Source organism: Fistularia commersonii, chromosome 22, assembly GCF_037954325.1.
Source record: "Fistularia commersonii isolate RoL2024-O1a breed Wild chromosome 22, RoL_Fcom_v1.0, whole genome shotgun sequence".
NCBI lineage: Eukaryota > Metazoa > Chordata > Actinopteri > Syngnathiformes > Fistulariidae > Fistularia > Fistularia commersonii.
The window spans coordinates 244,241-270,000 of NC_141305.1; the positions used below are offsets into that span (position 1 = coordinate 244,241).

The window sequence follows — 25,760 nt, forward strand, 5'->3', positions numbered from 1 at the left end:
CCACAGCGTTCCGTGGACACTTTTCCACTCGCTTTCATTGGGTTTTGACACGAAGTGATTCTTCCCGTGGCGGGAAACTAAGTCAGACCGAAACGCATGCATTGCGAGATGTTTATTGACATATTGATCAGATGTAAAACCTTAATTTTAAACAAGTATATTTCCTAAATCTTTGCAGTTTAAACTTTGTGTGCTCGTCATTTTCCCGAGACCTTCGAGTTGTGTGTGTGTGTGTGGGTATGTGTGTACGTGTATGTGTGTGTGAGTGTGTGTACGTGTGTGTGTGTGCGCGCGTGCGTGTGAATTTGTGCGTGAGTGTACGTGTGTCTGTGTGTGAGTATATCTGTGTGTGTGCGTGTGTATGTGTGTGCGTGTGTATGTGTGTGCGTGTGTATGTGTATGCGTGTGTGTGAGTGTATGTGTGTGTGTGTGTGTGTGTGAGTGTATGTGTGTGTGAGTGTATGTGTGTGTGTGTTTGTGAGTGTATATGTGTGTGTGTGTGTAAGTGTGCATGTGTGTGTATGTGCTTTCCGAGGGTCCGTGAACGCATCACAGAGGCGCCGCGTCTCCTCCGGCCGCAGGTCTTCACCGGTCGCTTCCACGGCTTCAACCCGCCTCTCGGAAACCCCGTCGCGGCGAGACGTTGCTCTTCCCCGCTTCCGCCGACGCTCTCCGTCCCGGTGACCGGAGCGGCCGCTTCCATGTCGCTCCGCGGCCCGGTACGCCCGGCTCCCTGACGCCGGATGTCGGGCCGGGGGCTCCGGGTCCTGCTGGCGGCGGCGGCCCTCCTCGCCTGTGTCCGCGGGGCCGCGGGAGGCGCAGCCCGGTTGTACACGGAGGAGGACCCGCTGCTGATCCTGGGCAGCGGTAGCCTGAAGGCCGCCGTCAGCAACTCGTCGTCGGCCTGGCTGGTCCAGTTCTTCTCGTCCTGGTGCGGACACTGCATCGAGTACTCCGGCACCTGGAAGGCGCTGGCACAGGATGTCGCAGGTACCGCTTCCGGACTCCGAGCGTTTTATTTATTATCGATGTCTTTGTAAACTTCAGCGAATCCGTCACGGGATTCCTGGTCGTGTTCTTTCTCCGGAACCTCCCGTCCGCCCTTCGGCGCGGTTTATTTTGGGGAAGCTCGTCTTTAATATCCGTAGCTCGGTTTTTATGTCGCTGGGGAAACGAAACCAAGTGTGTTTGAACTCGCGAATCGCTGAAAATCATCACTTTTCCGATCGGAGTTCTGCATGTCGGGCAGGTCCCGCTTGTTCTCCCGATCCCAGATCAACGAACGAATGAATGAATGAATGTTCATGAGCTCGGAGGGAACAGCCGGAAACAGCGGAGGAGACACTCGGAAACACCGACGGATCGTTCGGGCAGAAATATTTGCGTTTTATCTCTGAAACTGAGGCGTCAGAGAGAAGGAAGAATCACAGAGAAACCGTCCGCTCTTCATGGAGGGCCGGTGTGACTCAAGGCTGCGCTCTGATTGGCTGAGCCGGGCTGTGACGTCACACCGGAGCCATTGTTTTGATGCGTTCAGGAACGGGGGGAAATATCACGACTCTCGAACAACTTTTTCATCGTCGAGTTTTTAGACAGAAGTCAGTAACTTAAAGACTTGGATCCGCAACTTGGATCTGGTCTTGGTTCTGCATCTGGTGCTGGTCCAGGACGTGGCCCTGGATCCGGTCCTGGTCTCCTGGTGTCAGTCCCGGGGGGAGGGGTCTCTCGGGGTCTGCGTCTGGCAGGTGGTTCACACAAAAGGAGAGAAAGTCTTTGTGTGTGTGTGTGTGTGAGTGTGTGTGTGAGTGTGTGAGAGAGAGAAGCAGCTGGTCTCCAATGAATGTGTCCCAGGAGACTGTGATAGACAGATGGAGGCTGAATCCACATTCCCTCAGCGTGGTGTGAAGCTGTGTGTGTGTGTGTGTGTGTGTGAAGGCTTCAACAACAACAGGGTATAAATGATCCCCCCCCCCCCCTCCAGACTGGCAGCAGGTGATCCGGGTCGGGGTCCTGGACTGTGCTCAGGAAGAACACCATGATGTGTGTAAAGAATTCAACATCAAGTTTTACCCAACGTTCAAAGTATGTGAGGACACACACACATACACACACACAAACACACACACACACACACACTGATGTGTGCCATCTGTCCTCAGTACTTCAGGGCTCACAGCCTGGAGTCGGACAAAGGGACGACCTACAGAGGTGAGGCGGCGCCCTGCTCCCTGACGGGTTGATTGATTGGCTGATTGATTGATTGATTGATTGATGGCCTAAGCATGGGTGCAGGTGGGGACAGAGAGATCCAGGCAGTGAGACAACTGATGGTGAACATCCTGCAGAACCACACCAGACAGAACCGACCAGACCTGTGCCCCCCCCTGGACCCCCTCAGGTACCAGACCAGAACTTCACAGACCAGCTGTCTGACATCAACACACACTCATATACCTGTGTGTGTGTGTAGCTCCAAGGAGCTGCTCTCTCTGCTGGGTCAAAGGTCAGATCACTATACCGCCATCATCGTGGAGGAGCCAGAGTCCTACGTGGGCCGAGAGGTAGGTGGACTGGGGGGGGGGGGGGTTCAATGAATCCAATCAGATCATCGCCATGCCAACCACCTCTTGCGATAGCAGTGTAAGGCGGCTCACTGCCAGATGAACGCACCAGTTGGTCATGTTTGTGAGGTCAGAGGTCAAGGCGACCTCACTCAGCAAACCACAGGCCGCTATGGTCTGTCTTCTTGTCGCCGTGGCGACGGTGCGAGGCTCCGGCCGGCAGGGGGCGGAGCCTCGCACCCTCTGACGGTCCTGTGTCGCCAGGTGATCCTGGACCTTCTGCCTTTCTCTGGCGTGGAGGTGAGGAGGGCCCTCAGCGCAGAGCGCCCCCTGCTGGATGCTCTGGGAACTACAGGCACCCCAGCCCTCTACCTGCTGCAGCCCAACGGGACACACACACTGCTGCCTGTGTGAGGAAACACACACACACACACACATACACACACACACACACTACTGCCTGTATGAGGAAAGACACACACACACACACACTAGCAGCCGCCAGGATATGTGTGTTTGTTGTGTATGTGTTAGCAGTAAGAATGAGTGTGTGTTGTCTCCGTGGTGCTGCTGGCAGTCAGAAGAGGCAGCGTTTCTTCTTGTCGTCGGCGCTGAAGACGCTCCCTGGCGTGCGGCGGCGGCGGTCCGGCCCAGGAGCTTCCAGCCGGCTCCAGCGGGGGGCGACGGCGAGTCCAGGGTTCGAGGGCCGGAGGGACTTCGACAGGTGAGACCTTCTCGATCCTCGATCGCCGTTCCGGATGGATTTCGGCAGGAAGGAGGTGGAAGTTTGAAGGAGCTTCTAAAACTGACAGTGTGAGAGGCGGCCCGTGACATTTGACCTATGACCTCCGTTCCATCAGCTCCAAGGTCTACCTGGCTGATCTGGAATCAGCTCTACACTACCTGCTGAGGGTGGAGCTGGCCGCCCATCACACGCTGGAGGGGGAGGAGCTGAAGGTCTTCAAGGACTTTGTCACGCTGGTTGCCAAGGTAACACAGCCCCGCCCCCTGCGCCTCGCTGGCCACGCCCCCTGTGCCCCGGCCCCGCCCCCTGTGACCCCCCTCTCCGTGTCAGCTGTATCCAGGCGGATCCTCGGTCGTCAAGCTGATGGAGACGCTCTCTGATTGGCTGCTCAGTTTGCCGCTGCAGCAAATCCCCTACAAGGCCGTCCTGGACCTGGTGGACAACCGGATGAGGGTGAGACCTGGACCCGGAGCGGTTCCTCTTCAGAACCCGCGCAGAACCCAAACCTGAACCACCCGTCTGTCCAGATCTCAGGTGTGTTCCTGGGGGCGGAGCTTCGCTGGGTCGGTTGCCAAGGCAGCAGGCCTGGACTCAGGGGGTACCCCTGTGGTCTGTGGACCCTGTTCCATGTTCTGACGGTCCAGCACCAGGCCGCGCCCACAGCGCTCCAAAACACTGGTACACACACACACACACACACACCTTGTGTCTGGTATCTCCTACTCTGGTTAGTCAGCTTTATGGTCAATCCCTGCTGAAGGAACGGAGATGTTTCTTACATCAGCTGTGACAGGAGATGATCAAAATAATAACAGCGGAGTGCACGTGAAACAGGAAAGTGCACTATTATGTTAAACAATGAGACAAAACATGCATGCAGATACAAACTGCTGCTGAGGTGAAAGATGACGTGAAGATTGAGATGTAAAACTAGATGTCATTTGAACATAGAGGAGCAGCAGAGGCTTTCTATGTGGTTCAGTGCAGAAGGTCCGTCAGCCTCGCTGCTCCGCGGCTTCCTTCTGGATGCTTCATCTGTGATGGCTTCATTGCAGAGAAGCAGTTTCCCCACGAGGATGGAGGAAGAATAAATTCTAATCCATCGTGGAATCTGGGACAGAAGCAGCTGAGGGATCTCTGGCACTGCAAGAAAAGTGATGATATCAAATATATTGTCCTGTGTGTGTGTGTGTGTGTGTGTGTGTGTGTGTAGCCCTTGAGGCCGAGGTGGCCCCCGTCTTGCAGGTGATGCGTCGGTACATTAGGACCTTCTTTGGATGCCAGGAATGTGGCCGCCACTTTGAGGTGGCGGCGGCGAGCAGCATGAAGGAGGTTCAGAGCCCTGAGGAGGAGGTCCTGTGGCTGTGGAGACAACACAACATGGTCAACAGCAGACTGGCAGGTACACACACACACACACACACACACACACACATACACACACAGGCTGCAGATGTCAGGTGTAATGATGGCTTTGTCCAGCAGAGGGAGCCCTCCCAGAAACACTGTGTGCGTGTGCGTGCGTGTGTGTGTGTGTGTGTGTGTGTGTGTGTGTGTCAGGCTCCCTGAGTGACGACCCCCAGTTCCCGAAGGCGGCGTGGCCGAGCCCCTCCCTCTGTCCCTCCTGCCACGAGGAGATGAACGGCGTCCACGTCTGGAACCAGGAGAACGTCCTGCTCTTCCTGTGCCGCCATTACGGCGCCGCGAACCTGTCAGGGTTGTACAATCTGACCCCCCCAAGAATCCCTGCGCCCGCCGGTCCCGAACCGGGTCCTGGTCCCGGTCCCGCACAGACCGGCCGGCCGCAGGCGTTAGAGCAGGAAGGCGGGTCCAGGGGTTCAGGGGGTCTCCTGACTGCCTCCGGGGCCTCCGGGGGATCCAGGGGGGGCGGCATCTGGATCCTGGGTCTCGGCTTCAACAGCGTGGACATGAGTCTGTGTGTGGTCCTCTACGTCTGCTCCTGCCTCTTCCTCATGCTGCTCTTCTTCTTCTTCAAAGTCCGTTCCAGGAGGTGGAGGCTCAGATACCATCGGCTCCACGTCTGACCCGGGACCCCGGAGGTTCCGGGTCAGAACGCCGCCGGACTTTGTGCCGAATCCTGCTGACGAACGGACGGGCCTGCCGGTTCCCCCCTGGGGGCGGAGCCTGTCGTACCCGCCGTGAAGCGCCGACCGTCCACTGGGCGTCTTTGGCGCCCCCTGCTGGTCAAACCTGTTTTACACTGAAGCTCCTCCTGCTGTGTGTGTGTGTGTGGGGGGTCCATGTCACTCTGGAGGGGGCGGGGCTAAAGCATGCCCCGCCTCCATCTGTCTCCGGCGCCCCTTCGACCCTCCACAGGAAGACGTCCGTCTCCATGATGCCACCTGCTGAAACGTTCCCGTCGTCACGGTAACAGGTCGACCAAGCCGGGACGTCCCGTGACCCCTCGGGTCGTTAGAAATGGTTTACGAACGAATCCGTCGTCCAACGAATCCCGACAGATTGTATTTCTCTTCCTGCCCGTGAACAAACTGTGAAGTCCAACTGTGGCCCTGAAGGCACCACCAGCACCACCTTGACATCTGACCTGCATCGACCTTTGACCCGGTCACCTGTCCGTCCGGACCAAAGCTGACACACTGCCCTCGGCCGCCGTCGCCACGGCTACGAACGCCGGACTCCGATCGGTCCACATTTGGGTTTTAATGTTGAGGAATGGAAATGTGTCTTTGCATGAAAAAGAAAAGTCCCAATAAAAGTGGACCGGAAGGTTCTGCCGGACGACGTCTTTAATTCCTTCCTGCTTGTGGATGAATCCTGGGTGTCTCCCGGTCGTGAAACTACCATGTAAATAAATCAGTTTCCCGCAGCCTCCGCTCTCCGGCCCTCTTTCTTGGAAGTCCTGCTAGCCGCACAATGCTACTGCTAGCGTGCTAGGCGCCAGCTCCGGTCGCAGGAGCTGAGACCGTGAGCTCGGAGGCCGGAGGAGGGAGGGGCCGACGCCGCCGCCCGCCTGTCATCCGGTCTGGTGACCTTGTAATCTGATTACTTTATTGAATCCCACGGTACATCGCCCAGGTTAGCGTCCCGCCGCTCCTCCGGTCCCCTGGCGCCAAAGACAAGAAGGCCGGGTTGGCGGTCCTGATGGTGGTCCTGATCGGGGTCCTGATGGCGGTCCTGATCGGGGTCCTGATGGCGGTCCACTCTGGACGCCGGAGGAACGTCTCCCGTGGAACCTGGCCTCACGCTGACGAGGCGGACGACACCAAGGCGTCCGGTGTCACAACATGGAAAACGCACGCTCGACACTTCAGCCCGTGTCCTCCTTTAACCCTCGACCCGCGTCTGGACGTCAGGCGGAAATGGTAAAGGACAGGTGGAGCCGTCTGCCCCCGTCTGCCCCCGTCTGCCCCCGTCTACCCCCGTCTGCCCCCGTCTACCCCCATCTGCCCCCGTCTGCCCCCGTCTACCCCCATCTGCCCCCGTCTGCCCCCGTCCACACGGCGGGACATGTTTTGGGATCGGACGAAAACACACTCTTAGGGAGACAGTGAGATGTGTTTGATGTGTTGCAAGTCCGGTCCTGAGTTTCATCAGGGTCCTTGATGTACTGCAAATGTGTGTGTGTGTGTGTGTGTGTCTGTGTGTGTGTGTGTGTGTGTGTGTGTCTGTGTGTGTGTGTGTGTGTCGCAGGATGCACACTATGTCCTCAGCATGCCAACTCAGCTCGGCACTGCAATGCAGCGCTGCGCATTTGACCAAGTCATGCCACACACACACACACACACACACACACACACACACACACAGTCTGTGTGTGTGTGTGTGTGTGTGTGTAAGCGCGTGATGCTCGCCCTCCCTCCCTCCCTCCCTCCCTCTCTCGTCCTCTGCAGGGCAGTTAGCCGCATTAGCTCCCTGGCTGTCCTCAGATGACTCCTCCCCCTCCCCCCCCTCGCTGTCTGCTGTGTCTCTGCCCCCCCCCTCTGTGTCACGCCAGACGATGCGTTGACGGAGCAGAGAAGAAGAAGAAGAAGAAGAAGAAGAAGAAGAAGAAGGAGGAGGAGGAGGAGGAGGAGGAGAAGAAGAAGAAGAAGAAGAAGAAGAAGAAACCCTCCCAGCTGGCTGTCCTGCTGCTGCACGGAGGACGAGGACTGCTGACAAGGTGAGGGAGTCTGTCTGTGTGTGTGTGTGTCTGTCTGTCTGTTTGTGTGTGTGTGTGTGTGCATGTGTGTGTGTGCATGTGTGTGTGTGAGTGTGTGTGCTATGTTCGCATCCGCCCGTCTCTGTCCGTCCGTCTGCCTCGGCCCCCCCGGACCCGGCGTCCCGTCCAGGACCTCCTCCGGAGGGACGCCGGTCTGATCTTCTGACCCGATCTTCTCCCCCCCCCTCCCGCCTCCAGCCGCCCCCCCCGCCCGTGACCTCTGACCCCAGCATGGACCCGGCCCGTCTCGGAGAAGGTCCCCGCGGCATCCCGGACACATAGACCCCCCCGGCGGCACCATGTCTGAGGGTCTGCTGCAGGTGGAGATCCCGGACTTCGGCAGCAGCGTCCTGGGCAGCCTGAACCAGCAGCGCCTGCTGGGTCACTACTGCGACGTGTCCATCCTGGTCCAGGGCCAGGCCTTCAAGGCGCACCGCGCCGTCCTGGCCGCCTCCTCGCTCTACTTCAGGGACCTCTTCAGCTCGGCCGACGAGTCCTCCTCGTCCTCCCGGGCCGTCTTCGAGCTGCCCTCCTCCGTCACGCCCGCCTCCTTCCAGCAGATCCTGTCCTTCTGCTACACGGGCCGGCTCAGCATGGCGGCCAGCGAGCAGCTGGTCCTCATGTACACCGCCGGGTACCTGCAGATCCAGAACATCGTGGAGCGAGGCATGGAGCTCATGATGATGAAGTCCTCCTCCTCCTCCTCCTCGCCGCTCTGCTGCGACTCGCAGGTAGGTGCGACCCCGCTCTCTAAGCTAGCGCAGGAACCTTGTAGACCAGGACCGGGGAGATCCTCCAGGAGGACCCGGAACCGTGGGGCGGAGGGACGGAGGCCAGGTGTGAGGCCGGGGGCGTGGTCCACAACACCTGCCCTTCTTCTGCCCGCTCACACTGTCCTACCCTGGACCGGCCCCGCCAGGTGGGGGCAGCTGCTGCGGGTTCTCCTCCACCCAGGAGAACCCAGGAGAACCCAGGAGAACCCAGGAGAACGTCTCCTGTGAAACTGAACTAATCAGAAAGATCTGGAACTCCTCTGAACTCATCTGAACCCGAGACAGGTAGAACCCCACTCAGGTAGAACCCGAGACAGGTAGAACCCGAGACAGGTAGAACCCCACTCAGGTAGAACCCGACACAAGTAGATCCCCACTCAGGTAGAACCCGACACAGGAAGAACCCGAGACAGGTAGAACCCAAGACAGGTAGAACCCGAGACAGGTAGAACCCCACTCAGGTAGAACCCAAGACTGGTAGAACCCGAGACAGGTAGAACCCCACTCAGGTAGAACCCGACACAGGAAGAACCCGACACAGGTAGAACCCCACTCAGGTAGAACCCAAGCGGGGTCAAACCGTAGGGGGTAGAGGCCGAGCCCCGAGTGGCCTTGTTGGTCCTGAAAGGGAACCCCAGAACCGGCGGCTCCAGGGTCTGTTCCGGGGTCTCGTGGTCCCAGGAGACCCGACGGTGACGGAGATGTTCTCCCGCTCCGCAGACCACCTCGGCGGACGAGCTCGGGGGCTTCGAGGCGGCGGCGGCGGCAGCGGCGGCGGCGCTGCAGCCGTCGGACGGCGCCCCCCAGGGGCAGGAGGGCCCCGGCCAGCCGGCCCTCAGCCCCGAGGAGCTGCTGCTGGCCGTCAGCAGGATCAAGCAGGAACGTGTGGACACGCCTCCCGCCGAGGACGGCGGAGGAGGAGACGACGGCAGGTAAGGAGGTCCGCGTGCTCCGAGCTCCGGTCGCCGCCCAACCAAAGCGGAGGACTTGTGCCATTTGAGCCGAACCGAAGTCTCGGAGAGAGTAGATATCAGGACCGCGCCCGGTGCGGCTGTGGTCCCACCGCAGAGGAGAACCGGAGCGGGATGAACCCCACCATGACGGACGCGCCGCTTCTTCGTCGGACCGAAACGAAGGTTCCGGGGGCTCCGGGTTCTTCGGCTCGCTCTCATCACAGGAAGTGATGCGAGGCTCAGCCCGTTAACCCCAGACCTCCTGCCTCCAAGTGATGAGTCATGGTGGCTCAGCGGTCAGAAGCTTCTCCTCACAGAAGGTCCCCGCTTGGATCCCCACAGGGGGTGTTTCCGTGCGGATCCTCCACGTGGTCTACGTGGGGTTCCTCAGGGTTCTCCGGCTTCCTCCCACAGTCCAGACACAGGCAGGCCCTTCGCTGGAGAATGGTCTCCAACACTCTGTGGTTCCAAACATCTCCACACTGCACTACAGTCACACACTCACACACACAGACCGATGGCTGCAGGTTCTTTGGAGACCTCCAGTCCCACCACGTCCTGGACCACAAGATAAGGACCAGACCATGAATAAGTGACTGGTGTTTCTCTCCTGGTGTTTTGTGGAAACTTGAAGAGCTTCAGCACCAGAACATCTGCTGTCACACCTGCAGGCTTTGCTAAGTTAGCTTACAAGTTAGCGTGCTAACAAAGAACCGGACCGTAGCGGCTCATGGGAAAGTTCTGGCGGGCTCTATCGGACCTTCTGATCTGCTACATTGATCTGAACCGTTATGACCAGAACGGCTTCTTCTTTGCAAACTCTTCTCGCAAACTTCTTTGCAAAGCTGTCATCATGGCCCTGCGGTTGAAAGTGTTGGGCGGCAGTAACTGAGGGGAGCGATCCTGTTTTAACCAGAGGTTTGCCGAGGTCTGTCAAAAAACGGGTCCAGGAGTGGAGCTACAGGTCCCATTCTGGTGGGAGCAGACATCCCAAGTCCAGACCCCAGGCAGGGTTTCTCCACAGAGTTGGGGTGTCCAAGGGCATCCAGACTTACAGCAACCGGGGGAATAAAGTTGGTATGCCAAACGGTGAAGGTGTGGAAAGAGGGCTGGAGATAGACCAAGGGTGGAGGGCAGCAGTATTGTGTCAAGCCTAGAAAGAGTACCACAGATGCAGTATTTGACAGTGCTGACAGAGATGTCCAGAGGTCACAGGAGGCTGCAGCCTTTGTAGACCTAGAAGAAGCATACGACGGGCTGCCGAGTGAGGAGCTGTGTTTGTATAAGGACGTCTGGAGTTGTGAAGAAGTTTATTAGACTGGTGCAGGACATGTATGCTGGCTGTGAGACAGTGGTACGGTGTGCTGTAGGGGTAACAGAGAAGTTCAAAGTGGAGGTGGGACTCCATTAGGGATCAGCTCTGAGCCCTTTCTAGTTCGCAGTGGTGATGGACAGGCTGGCAGATGAGGTTAGACAGGAATCTCCAAGGACCATGATGTTTGCGAGAGTGGGGAACAGGTTGAGGAACATCCATAGTGGTGGGGGTATGAAGGTGAGTCGCAACAAGACAATGTGTGAATGAGAGGAACCCGGGTGGAACGGTGAGGCCACGGGAGATGAAGAAGGGGGAGGACTTTAAGTACCGAGGGTCAACGGTGTAGAGAAGAAGTGAAGAAACTGGTTGGAGCGGGTGGAGAGAATGGTCATAAAAGAGTATCTGAATGAAAGGAAAGCTGGAGAAGGTGGAGGTGAGAGCAACCATGGTGTCTGGTTTGGAGACACTGAGGAGAAGGCAGGAGGCAGAGCTGGAGATGTGAGGCTCCTCTGGGAGTGAGCGGATCAGGGAGGACCAGAAATGGGTCCATCAGAAAGACGGCACATGCTAGATGCTCTGTAGATAAAGTCACACTGAGATGGTTTGGACATGGACAGAAGAGGGATGGAGAAGATCTGGGTGGAAGGATGGTGAGATGAGCTGCCAGGAGGGGAGGTCCAGGAGACCAGCGAGGAGGTGTATGGATGCAGGGAAGAGGAAAGACAGTTACTGGATGTCACAGGAGAGGGTTAGAAGGAGGCACCTGATTGGCTGAGGGTAAGATGGAGGCAGGTGATTGGCTGAGGGTTAGATGGAGGCATGTGATTGGCTGAGGGTTAGATGGAGGCGCCTGATTGGCTGAGGGTTAGATGGAGGCGCCTGATTGGCTGAGGGTTAGATGGAGGCGCCTGATTGGCTGAGGGTAAGATAGAGGCAGGTGATTGGCTGAGGGTAAGATAGAGACAGGTGATTGGCTATTGTGCAGCCCATAGGAGAAGTCAGGAGGGGGTCCTCGTTAGTGGACCTTTCATCTGGATCAGGATTGGGGCCAGGGCAGGACCAGAAGGAGTTGCAACCTGGACCTAGTTCTGACCTGTTCCATCTTCAGGGGGGACGCTGCAGGAGACCTCCAGACCACCAGGGGCAGTGCTCTGTGCTACCTGGGCGCCGGAGGAGCTCTGGTCCCGGGACTTCCGTCCTACCTTCTGGCCAGCGGGGGACGTTCCAGCCCGGGCGGATCCAGCCTGCCCACAGACTCCCCTCCCGCCCACCCCCCCACCGAGGAGGACATGGAGGAGGATTACTATGGCAACGCCCTCCATCCTGGACTCTACCAACACATCTATGGCCATCCCGGTACCCAATACAGTAAGTGGATCCACACGGTTCGCTCCATCCCAGACCCGTCAGATAGACCGGGTTCTTCTGCCCGGGCCTCCTCACCAAGGCTGCAGGTCAGCGGGTTCATTCAAGACCTAAATGTCGGCAGGTGTGAATGGACATCCAGGTTCAGCCGGGCGCAGGACGTGCCGCTCTTGGCCGCTGACCTGGTCTCTGTTCTTCTGTCCGTCCTATTAGTCCCGGAGAAGATGGAGGTGCTGCAGCTGCCGCTGGCCAACGAGCGGCGGCCATGTGTGCTGGTGGGTCGAGACAACATGGCGCTTCCTGCCAGTCTGATCAGCCAGATCGGGTACCGCTGCCACCCGTCGCTCTACACCGAGGGGGACCCGGGCGAGAAGGTGGAGCTGGTCGCAGGTGGGACATCGAGAACCGACCCAGAAGAGCCGATGAACTCGTGGCAAGGTAGCCCGACTGAAGCGTTTTTGTGTGTGTGTGTGTGTGTGTGTCTTCGCAGGTTCGGGTGTCTTCATGACCCGAGGTCAGCTGATGAACTGTCACCTGTGTGCTGGAGTCAAACACAAGGTTCTGCTCAGAAGACTGTTGGCAACCTTCTTTGACAGGTGAATCCTTCAATCGGTGCCAGAGTCAAATCACACGGGTACCGAGGTGGCGTTGATGCTACGCTAGCCTTCATGGTCAGGAACGCTTCCTCCACAGGGACACCGAGGTTCTCCACAGGAATACTAAATGAATGTAACGTTGCAAGTAAGATGGTCAGCGTGAAGTTTGCAGAGCTGGATGGGGTTTCTTCTTCTGGTCTCTGAAAGGGTCATCACGTGAGGAGCGATTCTTCTCCTTTGTCCTCGGCGGAGGCGCAGGTTCAGGAGCCTCCACGTCACATCTGAAAACCTTTACATAAATCAGTGCATCGTCTGCGAGCGAAGGGGCCGGAGATGTTTACGAGGCTCGGACATTCAGTAGAAGACCGGGTTTTTGTGGCGGTGCCTTCGATCCACCAGAAGGCGGAGGAGCCAGTGTTCTGGAAGGTTCCACCAGGAAGATGAGGAGTCAGGACTCTGGGCTCTCAGAACCCAGAAACACTGATGGCAGCCGCAGGTAGAACCTCGGCTTCCTTCGGCTTCCTCTGGGATCCAGACGGCTGTTTCTCAGGAGAGGTCCTTCTGAGCATGCCCAGTGAGCCTGGCCCCTCCCACCACCCCAGAGCCGTGATGTCATACTTGATCTGATGTCTGATTGGACGGCTGCTTTCACCAGCAGACTGATGTGTGATGGAATGACAACAAACGGCACAGGACGCACCGACGCGCTGCTCATCGGATGTCAGCTGCTTTTATTCCAGAAGCTTCTCAGTCAACCACTCCTTCAGCCGCTTTACATAACAGCTGTGTGTGTGTGTGTGTGTGTGTGTGTGTGTGTGTATGTGAGAGAGAGAGTGATCTAAAGCTCAGTATAGATACTGATTGGGTTTTTATGGTTTCCATAGAAACACTCTGGCCAATAGCTGCGGGACAGGGATCCGCTCCTCCACCAATGATCCGAGCAGGAAACCGCTGGACAACCGGGTGTTAAACACCGTCAAACGTAGGAGACACACACACACACACACACACACACACACACACACACACACACACACACACACACACACACGTGCACGCACGCGCGGGCGCATCAGTTCATTTGAATTAGTTCCCAAACTTACGGCTGCCCCCTCTCGCCCCCCCAGTGTACTGTCAGAACTTTGCCCCGGCCTTCAAGGAGAGCGAGATGAACGTGATCGCGGCAGACATGTGCACCAACGCCCGGCGGGTGAGGAAGAGATGGCTGCCCAAGATCCAGTCCCTGCTGCCCAGCGGCGTCCCCGCCGGCCCGCTGCCCCGCAGGGCCCGCAGGGCGGCGGCGGGGAGGGAGGGGGGCGACGGCGGCGCCCCGGAGCTGGACCTGCGGGGGCCGGAGGAGAGGGGGAGGGAGGGGCCGCTGCCACACCTGCAGTTCGCGGGGGGTCGTGGCGGGGGGGGAGGGGGCGGCGAGGAGGCGGGCGGCGAGGGGGGGGGGCGACGGGGGGACGCGGACCGAGCGGGGACAGGAACCCCCTCTTTCCCTGTCCCCCCCCTCGTCCTCCCACTCCTCCCCCCGGCCCGCGGAGCCCGCCCCCCCTCACACGGACCCCAAGGGGGAGGAGCCTCCGGGAGACGGCCAATAAACTCTCTGCATCTGCCCCCCCCCTCCCTGAAACCACACAAGCTACCTGCCCCCCCCAGATCAAAGAAATGGAGCAAGGTCAGGGATGTCACGAGGACCCCCCCGCCGGACCCCCCGGTGCTTGCATGCTAACATGCTAGCATCGAGTCACCTGGTCTCACCTGAGAAGTCAAACCGCCAGATCATTTGATTGGACAGGAGAATGTAAGGGGGGGCAGCGGGGGGGATCCAGGTGGGTCTGACGTCTCTGGACCTCCGTAGCTTCAGCTCAGCTTTAACACTTCAGATAACACACACACACACAATCACACACACATACACACAGACACCGGTCTGAAGTCGATCAATACTCTTGATGGAACCTCATATTGACAAAGATGCTGATGATTGTTGAGTAAAAACAGAAGAGCAGAGAATCTCTAGTTCAGCAGACAGCCAGAAACACACACACACACACACACACACACTCACAGAGCTTTTTGAGTCCTGTCTTAGTTCTACTGACAAAAGACATGTTTATTTATTACGTTCATTTTTATGCCTCAAGCCTGGATGACGTCACTGGGCTCCTCGTCGCCATGGCGACTCTTTTTACTATATTTTTGTTCGTGGAAACGGGCGCGAGCCCCGAGCTGCTGACTGCTCCTGCTGACTAACTACCTGACTGTCTGTCTGTCCTTCCCTACCTCACTTCCTGTCTGTCTCTGTCCTTCCCTACCTCACTTCCTGTCTGTCTCTGTCCTTCCCTACCTCACTTCCTGTCTGTCTCTCTGTCCTCCCCTACCTCACTACCTGTCCGCCTGTCTACCTCTTCTCCCCCGCGTCCGTCCGTCCGTCTGTCTGTCTGCTCGGCTCTGCTGCATGTAACCAGCACACAGGCCCATAGCAACCGGACCGATGAAGATGAAGATGATGATGTTCACTGAATAAGACAATAAAGCTTCCTGATAATTAGGCCGTGTCCTCTGTCTGTCCACACCGCCCTCTGGCGCCCTCTGCCGGACAAAGTTGGGAGGCGCCTGTGGACGGCTGCGGCCGATTCTCGGCCAGGAAAGGGTTAAAGTCCTAAACTACGCGATATTTACCGGAACGTCGATAGTAATAATAATAGCATTAATGATAATAATAATAAATATAATAATAACAAAAATAATAATAGTGATAATATTAAGAGAAATCGACTCCTGTCATGTGTGTTGTCACATTTTGTCCGGAATTTTCCTCCATTTGACCAAGCTTGTGGTCACAAACACACCTCCGCGTTCCTTTATAAGGAGCAGGTAAAATGACACCGCAGCCTCACCATCGCCGCGATGCATGCTGGGAAATGTAGTCCGGAGACGGGCGCCATTCAACCTCCGCACAGCCTCCGCCGTCCAATCGCAGCGGCCGGTCTGACGTCTCCGCCAACCAACCGTCCTCCTATTCCCAATGGCCCAATCACAGCCGTCCGTCTCCCCCGACGACCAATCAAAAGCTTCGATCTCCCCGGCAGCCAGTCGCGGCGCTTCGCCCACGCGGGTAGCCAATCCCGTAACAACAACATCCATGATGGTGCTCGCCAGTGCGCCTGCGCACACGGAGACAGCTGATAACTCATCTATTATGCTACTTCGCTAATAAAAAGCTGGCAGTAAAGTGACCGGAGGCCGCGGCTGGACGCACCGGAGGACCCGAAGGCAAAGTAAACACCCCCGGGCGGCCGGTGGCGCGCGGTTCGGCGGGGAAGGGCGGCCCACGGCGGCCGGATGGTGCGGAGTGCGTCGCTGAGTCGGAGCCCGCTGGCCGCTCGGCGCCTTCAGACAAAGCTCAGCTAACAGGCTAACGGCGGAGTAGCCGCCGCCAGCGAGCGTGAAGAGCCGCGGAAGGCGAGCCGTTCCCTGCGCGGATCCCGCCGCTCCCGCCGCCCACACGCGAAGCAAACTCTCGTTTTTTGCCCTTTCTCGCGTTAATTCTTCGCTATATCCGCTCTAAAGCTCATACGGGACGTTTTCCGTCTGGGGTGAGTAGCCTAGCCGCGCCGCTAGCCGCCTAGCTCGTATTTTGCCTGGGCTTGCCCGCCATCTTTTCAGAGGCAGATAAATGGGATGTTTCGGTGGCCCGGAGACGATCCGCGGCGCCGCGGCTCCAGAGCCCGGGGCGCCTCCGCGGCCGGGGGCCGGCGGCCGACAGCGGTCGGGGGGCCGCGGCCGCCGCCTGCGCGGGCGGATCGGCGCGGTTTGTCGGTCCGGGTTACCTCGCTGGCGGTTAGCCGCCGTCGCAGCAGCAACATGCAGGCAGGGGAAGGAGCCTCCCCCGCCGGGTGCCCCGCCGGACACCGCGCGGGCTCGGCACCGGTAACGGACGAGCTGCTGGCACGGCGGGAGCCCGGTTCTCTGGGGGTTCCGGGAGACGAGACCTCTGTTATAATATGGTTTGTATTGGGTTTGGACTCGAACCCGCGGTACGTTGCGTTATGGAGGATGCCCTGTCCGGGAGCCAGTGGACCGGGCTTGACCCGGAAACACTTTCCACCGGGCTGTGAGGCTGTGGAGTCCGAGCAGGAGCTCTGGAGCCGGGCTGCTGTCAGACACTCAGCCGGACACGCATCGTGGTGTCTGGACCAACCCGATCTCCAGGTGTGGAGCGTGGACCTGTGTGGACCTGTGTGGACCTGAGGGTGGTGGTGCCTCCAGTGTTTGGAAGAGTCAAAGGTCAGGACCGGTCCACCGGTCTGGTCTGCAGGGTGGGACCAGCAGAGATGAGTGTCGCCTGGCCTCTGGTCTCCTCAGGAAGCATCTGGTCCGGGTGGTGTCCTAACTCCCACCTGAGCCCAGGTCTTGACCTTAGTGGTCCAGGGGCCGTTCAATCCTGACTCTGCAAGTCAGTGATGTAACTGTATAATAAAGGCACAGAGAGGAGGGCGAGTATTATGGGATGCGAGGCTGGTGTGGACCTGCCTCACAGCCGTCTATGATCTCTATCTGTCCTCCAGTTCTGCCCCATCAGGCGGGGGCCTGTACCTCCGGTCTCCTGAAGACCTGGGACAGCGGTGACAGGCGGTCTGAGGGCTGTGGTTGCCATAGCAACCTCTGGTTACCAGGTGACACTGCTGTTTGTCTGGCACACTGTACATGGTATTCCTCCTGTCTTTAGGGGGTAAGGGGGGTCTGATGTCACAAAGGGGAAGCATCTGCTCGGACAGCCTGTGATGTCAGACGGGGGGAGCAGATGCGGTGAGAGGGGAAGCACCCCGTCCATGAACATGACAGGGCTCCCCTTACTCTGTGGTTCCTTCCAGTTTGGACGGTCAAATCGGTCCTTTGGGGTTTGAAGTTCTCGTATCCGACACCCTGAGCCTGCTCCAAAACATCTGCTGGCCCTCATGTGGCAGCTGGGGTTCCTTCTCGCTGATTCGGCCGACCGTTGCGTCTGCTGATGTTTATGGTGAAGGTGTGTTCAGACTAGTGTCCTGGGATGTTGGTCACACGCTTTCCACCTCAGGTGTGAACATCAGGTTTCACAGCAGCTCTGGGGATGAGTTCTGATGCCCACCGGGCCAGATGTTTAAACACGAGGCTGCTGGAGTTTGTGGTCGCAGAACAGGATGAGGGCCATCTCCCGGAAGCCGTAGATTCTGGTCCAGCTTCTGTCTTGAGGGCAGCCGGAGCCTGACCCTTGGAGCCAGTGTTGGTGTTGGGCAGTGGAAGTGATGGTGAGGTTCTCCTGTTGTAGGTCTCTGCTCTGCTGCTCGGCTCCAGGTGCAGGTGTGTGCTTCTCGGGTCCTTCTGGTTGACCTATTGGGATCTTCTAGGAGACATTGAAGTCTCATTGAAGGTTGATCGGCTGGTGTCCGGTCTCCTTCCTGTTCGCTCCCATAGATGCTAACATTAGCATTGCTAGCTTATTCCAGTCGGCCCTCAGGCGGGGCTCTGACCCTTGACCTTTGGTGTAGCTCTGGATCCACGAGATGAAGAGGAGAGCAGAGTGGTTAAAGCTATGGCTTGCTCAGGTCCCGGTTCACCTGAGGAGGATGATGTAGATGTAGATGTTCCTGGTGTTACCTGTGAGAGTGACTTCTCCACGCCTCCCCCTACAGGTCGTGCGATGGGAGTGTGTCTCCTGGGGGGAACCATCAGGCTGATCACTGGAGCTGAGAGGCAGGAGTGAAGACACCAACGCACGCGCACACACAGACACACACACACACACACACACACACACACACACACTCACCCTCACCCTCACAGCGAGAGGGAGTCTTTCTTCACCTCCTGGTCAAACGCCGCCGTCCCAAGGTGCATTGCTGCGTCCCTGCCGTCCACCATGTCGGACGCCCCCGAGGCTGCACCCCCCAGCCCTCCTCCCCTCTCCAACCCGCCCCCGCCTGAGGTCACCAACCCTACCAAGCCCGGCAGGTACGTGGCCCCAACGCTCCCGGCTTCGACCATCCAGGGGCTCAACAGAAACACGCAGCAGCCGCATGTTCTGATCATCAGCTCCATGCTGAGGACCAGGATGTTCCTGCAGAACCTCAGGTTGCTAACAACAACCTGTAGAGGAGCGTGAGCTGCTGAGGGGTCTACAACTCTGCTGTGTGTGTGCGTGTGTGTGGGTGTGTGTGTGTGTGTGTGTGCGCACGTGTGTGTGTGTGTGTGTGTGTGTGTGGTCCATTGACCTGAAGGTCTAGTGTTCACCTGAGTGGAGAGGGAGCTCTGTGATTGGTTGGGGATGGTGTCCCCCACAATAGCCCCGCCCCCAGCTGTTGTGTCATTTGTGTGTGTGTTTGTGTCTCTCAGGAAGACCAACCAGCTGCAGTACATGCAGAACGTGGTTGTGAAGACCCTGTGGAAGCATCAGTTCGCCTGGCCCTTCTACCAGCCTGTGGACGCCATCAAGCTGTGCCTGGCGGTAAGATGCAGCTTCTCACCGGACCAGCTTGGAGCCCAGCAGACCCTCTGCTCATCTTCAGGGTTTCACCTCGCTAAGCCCATCTCCATGTCTGCAGGACTACCACAAGGTGATCAAGAACCCCATGGACATGGGAACCATCAAGAAACGTCTTGAGAACAACTATTACTGGAGCGCCAGCGAGGCCATGCAGGACTTCAACACCATGTTCACCAACTGTTACATCTACAACAAGGTATGTGCACGTGCACGCCTTGAATTGCGTCTTCAGGGTTCAGGTCATTCAGAAGTCCATCAGAGAAACTCAGGTGGCTCATGGGCTCACCTGAGGTTCCACACTGTGTGTCTGCATGCGTGTGTGTGTGCGCGCGCACGTGTGTGTGTGTGCGTGTGCGCTGACGAGCTGCATCTTCAGCCGACAGACGACATCGTCCTCATGGCCCAGGCTCTGGAGAAGATCTTCCTGCAGAAGGTGGCCCAGATGCCTCAGGAAGAAGTGGCTCTGCTGCCGCCGGCGCCCAAAGGGAAGAATAAGAGCAAGCAGCCGGCCGCCGCCACCACAGGTACTACCACAGTACTACAAACACAGCATTACTGGGAAAATACTTCTACCCCATGCAGTACTGGATCACTACAGTTACCACCAAAGTACTCTTCTCCTAAGATGGAGTACACTCTTCCTGCTGCAGCGCTGGTACCACCGGTACCACATACACTCACAGTATTTAATGCACGCATTCTAGGAAATAAAAGTATTTTTACCACAGGTACACCCTTACCACCTAAAGTACTATTATACTACTGATACCCATGGTATATTGGAAGTACTCTTGATGTGTGTGTGTGTGTGTGTGTGCGTGTGCGTGTGTGCGATGCTCCCATGCTTCGGTGTACTTGCGTGTACTTGATCATTGTTCAGAGTACTGTGCGAGTACTGAGTGTACTGCGTTGTGTCCTCAGTGAGCCAGCAGGCGGAGTCCTCGGCGTCCCCTCCCCCTTCCTACCCGTCTCCCTCCCAGACGCCCGTCATCTCGACCACGCCCACACCTGTCCAGGCCACGCCCCCTGTCTCCGCCCCCCAGCCCCCGGCCACCATGATGCCCTCAGCGCTGCCTGTTGTCAAGGTAACGGGCCGGCGGTGACCGCTGGAAGCACCTGAGCTGGAATGACGGAGGGACTGATATCTTGTCTGTCTGTTTTGGTGTGTATGTGTGTGTGTGTCGGTCTGTGTATCTATCTGTCTGCCTGTGTGTGTCTGTCTGTCTGTCTGTCTGTCTGTCTGTCTGTCTATGTGTGTGTGTGTCTGCGTGCTTCTGTCTGTGTGTTTGTATGTGTGTCTGTCTGGGTGTGCATGTCTGTCTGTCTGTGTGTGTGTGTGTGTGTGTGTCTGTGTGTGTGTGTGTGTGTGTGTGTGTGTGTGTGTGTGTGTGTGTGTGTGTGTGTGTGTGTGTGTGTGTGTGTGTGTGTGTGTCTGCCTGCTGCCCCCCCCCAAACAGAAGAAAGGGGTGAAGAGGAAAGCCGACACCACCACTCCCACCACATCGGCCATCTCTGCGGGCCGGGCCGACTCCCCGTCCGCCCAGGATGCCAAACCCGCCAAGCTGGGCTCATCCCGCCGCGAGGCTGCCGCCCGGCCTGCCAAAGCCCGCCGGGAACCCGGGGAGGAACTGGCGAGCGGCGACGTGGGAGGAGCTGGCGCCGGCGCCGGCGGGAGGAAGGGCGGCAAGCTGGGCGAGCAGATGAAGCACTGCGACGCCATCCTGAAGGAGATGCTGTCCAAGAAGCACGCCGCCTACGCCTGGCCATTCTACAAGCCCGTGGACGCCGAGGCACTGGAGCTGCACGACTACCACGACATCATCAAACACCCCATGGACCTCAGCACTGTCCGGGTAAAGCGTGTGCACACACACACACACACACACGCTGCAGCAGCAAGCTAAACGCTAACACGGCTAGTTACCCCTAGTTACAGCTGACAAGTGAACCCAGAGAGGTGGGGGGCGGTGTGGGTTGGTCCACGCCCTCCTCAGCTGCCCGCCAATCACAGCCGGTCCTCCTGTCCACAGAAAAAGATGGACAAGGGCGAGTACAGCGACCCTCAGAGCTTCGCCACCGACGTCAGGTTAATGTTCTCCAACTGCTACAAGTACAACCCTCCTGACCATGAGGTGGTGGCCATGGCCCGCAAGCTGCAGGTGGGGGTCGAGGGCTCGGCGTCCGGGGGGCTCGGGGTCCGGGGGGCTCGGGGTCCGGGGGGCTCGGGGTCCGGGGGGCTCGGGGTCCGGGGGCTCGGGGTCCGGGTTCCGCCGCAGACCTCTCACGCCTGACCCTCTTTCCTCAGGACGTGTTTGAGATGCGGTTCGCTAAGATCCCGGACGAGGGCCTGGAGGCGTCGGTCCCGTCCACGACGCCGATGGTCAGTAAAAGCACCGCCTCCTCCGACAGCAGCAACAACTCCTCCTCGGACGAATCGTCCGACTCTGAGGAGGAGCGAGCCACGCGATTGGCTGAGCTTCAGGAGCAGGTTGGTGCTGCCGACCAATCACAGGTCAAGGACGTCCTGCTTTTCTCCTTTTCCAACCTTGTAGATTTGATGAAAGTTTGGTTTATTGATTGATTGTGGTTGAAGCTGATCAGTGCCAGTGTCCCCGCAGCCGCAGGAGTTCCTGTCAGTCGCGGCGCTCAGGTATTGATTATTAGTGTATCCCACCAGTTGAAGGCGGTGCACGAGCAGCTGGCCGTCCTGTCGCAGGCTCCGGTCAGCAAGCCAAAGAAGAAGAAAGAGAAGAAAGACAAGGAGAAGAAGAAGGACAAGGAAAAAGACAAAGGGAACAAGGCCAAGATGGAGGAGGAGAAGAAGCCCAAGGCCGCGGCGCAGCAGCCCAAACCGGCCAATCAGAAGAAGGCGCCGGCCAGGAAAGCCAACAGCACGGTGACCGCCACCAGGTGGGGGCGCGGCGGAGCCGCCCGTCCGCCCGTGCGTCCGTGCGGCAGATGGTCGGACCCGTCACCAATCGCACTCTTCGTTTCCAGGCAACCCAAGAAAGGCAGTAAGACGTCGGGCGGCGGCTCGGCCAACGGGGACGACGGCGAGGAGTCGTCTCTGCCCATGTCGTACGACGAGAAGCGCCAGCTGAGTCTGGACATCAACCGGCTGCCGGGGGAGAAGCTGGGCCGGGTGGTCCACATCATCCAGTCCAGAGAGCCCTCGCTGAGGGACTCCAACCCCGACGAGATCGAGATCGACTTCGAGACCCTCAAACCCTCCACACTCCGAGAGCTGGAGCGCTACGTCAAGTCCTGCCTGCAGAAGAAGCAGAGGAAGCTACTGCGTGAGTACTTCACACTAATACTACTACTACTGCTACTACTCATATGCTATTGCTACTATGAAAACTACTACGACTACTGCTACTATGAAAACTACTACTACTACTGCTACTACTCATATGCTGTTGCTACTACGAAAACTACTATTACTACTGCTACTATTCATACTGCTACTGCTACTACGAAAACTACTACTACTACTGCTACTATTCATACTGCTACTGCTACTACGAAAACTACTACTACTACTGCTACTACTCATATGGTATTGCTACTACGAAAACTACTGCTACTACTGCTACTACTCATATGCTATTGCTACTACGAAAACTACTATTACTACTGCTACTATTCATACTGCTACTGCTACTACGAAAACTACTACTACTACTGCTACTACTCATATGCTATTGCTACTATGAAAACTATTTCTACTACTGCTACTTTTCATACTACTAATACTACTGCTACTACTCATATGCTGTTGCTACTTTGAAAACTACTTCTACAACTGCTACTTTTCATACTGCTGCTACTATTACGACTACTGCTACTCATATGCTATTGCTACCACGAAAACTACTATTACTACTGCTACTATTCATACTACTACTACTACTACGACTACTGCTACTACTCATATGCTATTGCTACCACGGAAACTACTAATTCTACTGCTACTATTCATACTGGTACTATGAAAACCACTACTACTACTACTACTGATATGCTATTGCTACTACGAAAATCACTACTACTGCTGTTATATTCATACTGCTACTGCTACTATGAAAACTACTACTACTCATACTAATACCACTGCTGGAGTCTACTTCCACTGCTACTAATAATACTACTGCTGCCACTGCTACTAGTACTGCTACTGCTACTAAAACTACTACTGCTTCCACTAATTCTGCGACTGCTATGACCACTGCTGCTGTCGCTGCTGCTCTGCAGGACAGCGTCCTCCCACCGGCTGGGTCCCCTTGGGCACCAGTTGGCGCTCCGGTGCTCCACCTCTGGCGTGGGGGGTTCGGGCCCCCAGCCATCTTAGAAGGTCGTCTCCAGGAAACGTCGGCCAGTCCACTGACTTCGCTCTATGTGCTTTCAGAGAAGGCAGCTGGAGGCGGGGCCTCAGGAGGCGGGGCTAGTCGTTTGAGTGGCAGCTCCTCTTCCTCCTCTGATGACAGCTCCTCAACAGGAACCTCCTCTTCTTCTGACACAGACTGATTATACACACACACACACACACACACACACACACACACACACACGCACACACACACACACCTGTTACTGAACACAGATGTTTATCACACACACAATCCATCTATACAGTAACATACACACATCCATGAAAACCTGCAAACTGAACACATACACACAAACACACATTCTGAACTTGTTACAGTACACAGCATAAACAAATCTATATAAATCTATATGACACACACACACAGACACACACACACATGCTGACTTGGAGACTGTATGTAAATAGGCTGACCTGTTTTTTAGCACCTAGTGTGTTTTTTTTTTTTTTTTCTTTTTGTTTTTTGTTTTTGTTTTTGTTTTTTGTTTTATTTTCCTGGAGGATGCGACACAAAGACAAGAGAAGAAGAGAGCATCTTCCAGCAGAAGGAGGAGGCGCTTCTGTGTGTCCAATCGGACGCTACCGCCGCCACCGCTGCCTCCTCCTCCTCCTTCATGGATGGCCGACCGTGACCCCTGACCTCTGACAACATTCCAGAAGCATCTATAGAGAATCATGGGAGAGGCGAAGGCCACGCCCCAGCAGGACGCCATCCAGGATCCAGCCCTTCCCCCGCTCCTGCTTCTGCTGCTGGACCCGGTTCGCGGTCCTGTTCCTGGACCCGGTTCCCAGGCGTGTCCCTGGACCCGGAGCTGGTGAATCTTCTCCGCTCATCAGAGAGTTTGTTTTCCAGACTTTCTATCCACCGTTTGCCGAACGGAGATCCGTCACAGTGGTAGTTCTTGTCTTGGGGTCTGTTTATCTGGCTGGCCTACGGCGCACGCTGATGATGTCATCCATGTGATGTCGACGCAGAAGGTTAAAGAGACCGGAGGTCCTCCCGGGTAAAACGGCGAGCCTCGTCAGCGCTCCGGGGCGCGGGCTAACCAAAGTTAGCTGGTTGAAGCAAATTAAAAGGAAGTCGTGTAACGATTGTCTAATTAGCCTTGTGTTTCCTCCAGACGAGGTTCTGCCAACATCCCAGGGCAGAGCGGAGACCTCCTCGAGTCACCCGGCAACCATAAGCTGATGACATCACATCTGTGACATCATCGCTGCTCGCGTATGGCATTTGGAGCCGTTAGCGGCGGCAGGAGGGACGAGGTGTTCAGGGCCTGTCGGCGGCGGCCAATTTAAGAGAAAACGCCAGCGGTTTAATATTTATTGGGGAGATTTTTGATTTTTACATCCCATAATAGTCCGGAACTGACTGGAAACCCCTGTCGTCGGGAGGATTCACCCACAGGGTCTTTGCACGCAGAGTCGTCATATGGGCTCGGCCCTGTGTCGGTTCCCCCGGATGGGACTGCCCTTCAGAACGCAGCGGAGTGGAAACGGTGTCCCCGAACGCATCGTGAGAACAGCCGGTGGCCGGGCTCTTCCCGGTGGACCCCCTCCCCGTCAGGACTCGCGCTCCGGGCGCTGTCGGAGCCACGGCTCGTCCCGACCCACCGCCGCCGGCCCAGGCTATAGGCCCCGCCCCCTTCAGCTTGCAGCTCCTTTTTAACACTACACTTTCTTTGGATTTGTCTTCAGATGGTGTGCTGAACTTGTCTTTTAAGGGTCTCAATATAAATGTCTTTGTACCCCCCCCCCCCCCCCAAACCCCCACCTGAAAGGACACGTCCCGGCAGTCTGTCTGACTTAGTTTCCACGTTCACACGCGTCTCGGTCCAGTTCTTCCAGGACATCCTCTGAGGGTCCATCTACTGTTGTCCAGCGGCGCCAGACTGGTGGACTCTGATTGGCTGTTGGCATGGAGGGCTCCGCGCCGCCCCTTTCGGTCCAACTCTGTGGGTCTGGTGGTGGTGATTTTTGTTTTGTTTTTATTTTTGTTCCTCCACATCATTTAACAGCCTGGCTTCCAGGGTGGTCTTTTAAACAACATCCTGTTTTTAAAATGGCACGCTGGGGGTGAACAGCGTTTTTAGCATACTGGTGTTGCAACCCGAAGAACTGAGACGGTGGCCGGCGGTCGCCTGTGGGCGTCGTGTGACCCGACAGGGTTCGGAACCGGACCTCCGCCTATTTCCACCCCGGCTATTTCTACCCGCGGAGTCACGTGACCAGGGAGGACGGCCGACCCCTGGGTGGCGTGACGTTGGTCGCCGTCGGACAGGTGGAAGGGTTCGGCACGGACGACGGACTCTGCGGCGGCGAGGTTACGTGGCCCCTTTCGGGGGGGGGCATC

The 25,760-nt window shown here is 57.2% G+C and overlaps 5 protein-coding genes across 12 annotated transcripts in view; 3 read left to right on the forward strand and 2 right to left on the reverse strand.

The window, feature by feature from the left end:
- The window catches only part of LOC147221157 (bile salt-activated lipase-like), a 67,746-nt gene that overhangs the window by 32,402 nt on the left and 9,584 nt on the right, over positions 1-25,760 (reverse strand). The window lies entirely within an intron of this gene.
- Positions 152-6,154, forward strand: qsox2 (quiescin Q6 sulfhydryl oxidase 2). Of its 4 annotated transcripts, none has more exons than XM_086169389.1 (12): positions 152-990; positions 1,982-2,082; positions 2,160-2,208; positions 2,293-2,398; positions 2,471-2,561; positions 2,826-2,971; positions 3,139-3,285; positions 3,422-3,551; positions 3,637-3,759; positions 3,834-3,984; positions 4,520-4,708; positions 4,867-6,154. In XM_086169389.1, the coding sequence occupies exons 1-12, from the start codon at positions 744-746 to the stop codon at positions 5,349-5,351; spliced, it is 1,965 nt and encodes a 654-aa protein (XP_086025515.1). In that variant the 5' UTR covers positions 152-743; the 3' UTR covers positions 5,352-6,154. The 4 variants fall into 4 exon arrangements, with proteins under 4 accessions (XP_086025515.1, XP_086025514.1, XP_086025517.1 ...); XM_086169388.1 differs by having other exon boundaries at positions 562-990; positions 4,792-6,154; XM_086169391.1 differs by having other exon boundaries at positions 562-990; positions 5,305-6,154.
- On the forward strand, positions 7,695-18,240 carry nacc2l (NACC family member 2-like). The gene is made up of 10 exons (XM_086169885.1): positions 7,695-8,217; positions 8,980-9,191; positions 11,636-11,895; positions 12,106-12,282; positions 12,383-12,488; positions 13,373-13,470; positions 13,616-13,891; positions 16,710-16,784; positions 17,066-17,122; positions 18,170-18,240. The coding sequence occupies exons 1-10, from the start codon at positions 7,786-7,788 to the stop codon at positions 18,238-18,240; spliced, it is 1,764 nt and encodes a 587-aa protein (XP_086026011.1). The 5' UTR covers positions 7,695-7,785.
- The window catches only part of brd3b (bromodomain containing 3b), a 10,760-nt gene continuing 660 nt past the window's right edge, over positions 15,661-25,760 (forward strand). The window contains exons 1-12 of one of the 4 annotated variants that reach the window (XM_086169392.1): positions 15,661-15,775; positions 18,170-18,488; positions 18,870-18,981; positions 19,079-19,216; positions 19,397-19,544; positions 19,942-20,105; positions 20,478-20,873; positions 21,051-21,179; positions 21,326-21,532; positions 21,698-21,930; positions 22,018-22,316; positions 23,429-25,760. The exon at positions 23,429-25,760 is cut by the window's right edge and continues 660 nt beyond it. In XM_086169392.1, the coding sequence (XP_086025518.1) occupies positions 18,397-18,488; positions 18,870-18,981; positions 19,079-19,216; positions 19,397-19,544; positions 19,942-20,105; positions 20,478-20,873; positions 21,051-21,179; positions 21,326-21,532; positions 21,698-21,930; positions 22,018-22,316; positions 23,429-23,547 (2,037 nt within the window). In that variant the 5' untranslated portion in view covers positions 15,661-15,775; positions 18,170-18,396 and the 3' untranslated portion in view covers positions 23,548-25,760. Of the gene's footprint in view, positions 16,094-18,169; positions 18,489-18,869; positions 18,982-19,078; positions 19,217-19,396; positions 19,545-19,941; positions 20,106-20,477; positions 20,874-21,050; positions 21,180-21,325; positions 21,533-21,697; positions 21,931-22,017; positions 22,317-23,428 lie in introns of all 4 variants that reach the window. The other 3 variants (XM_086169394.1, XM_086169393.1, XM_086169395.1) reach the window with 3 other exon arrangements.
- brd3os (BRD3 opposite strand) overlaps positions 24,088-25,760 on the reverse strand; it is a 3,066-nt gene continuing 1,393 nt past the window's right edge. For both annotated transcript variants that reach the window (XM_086169404.1, XM_086169403.1), the window contains exon 2: positions 24,088-25,760. This exon is cut by the window's right edge. The gene's annotated coding sequence lies outside the window, so the exon portion shown is untranslated.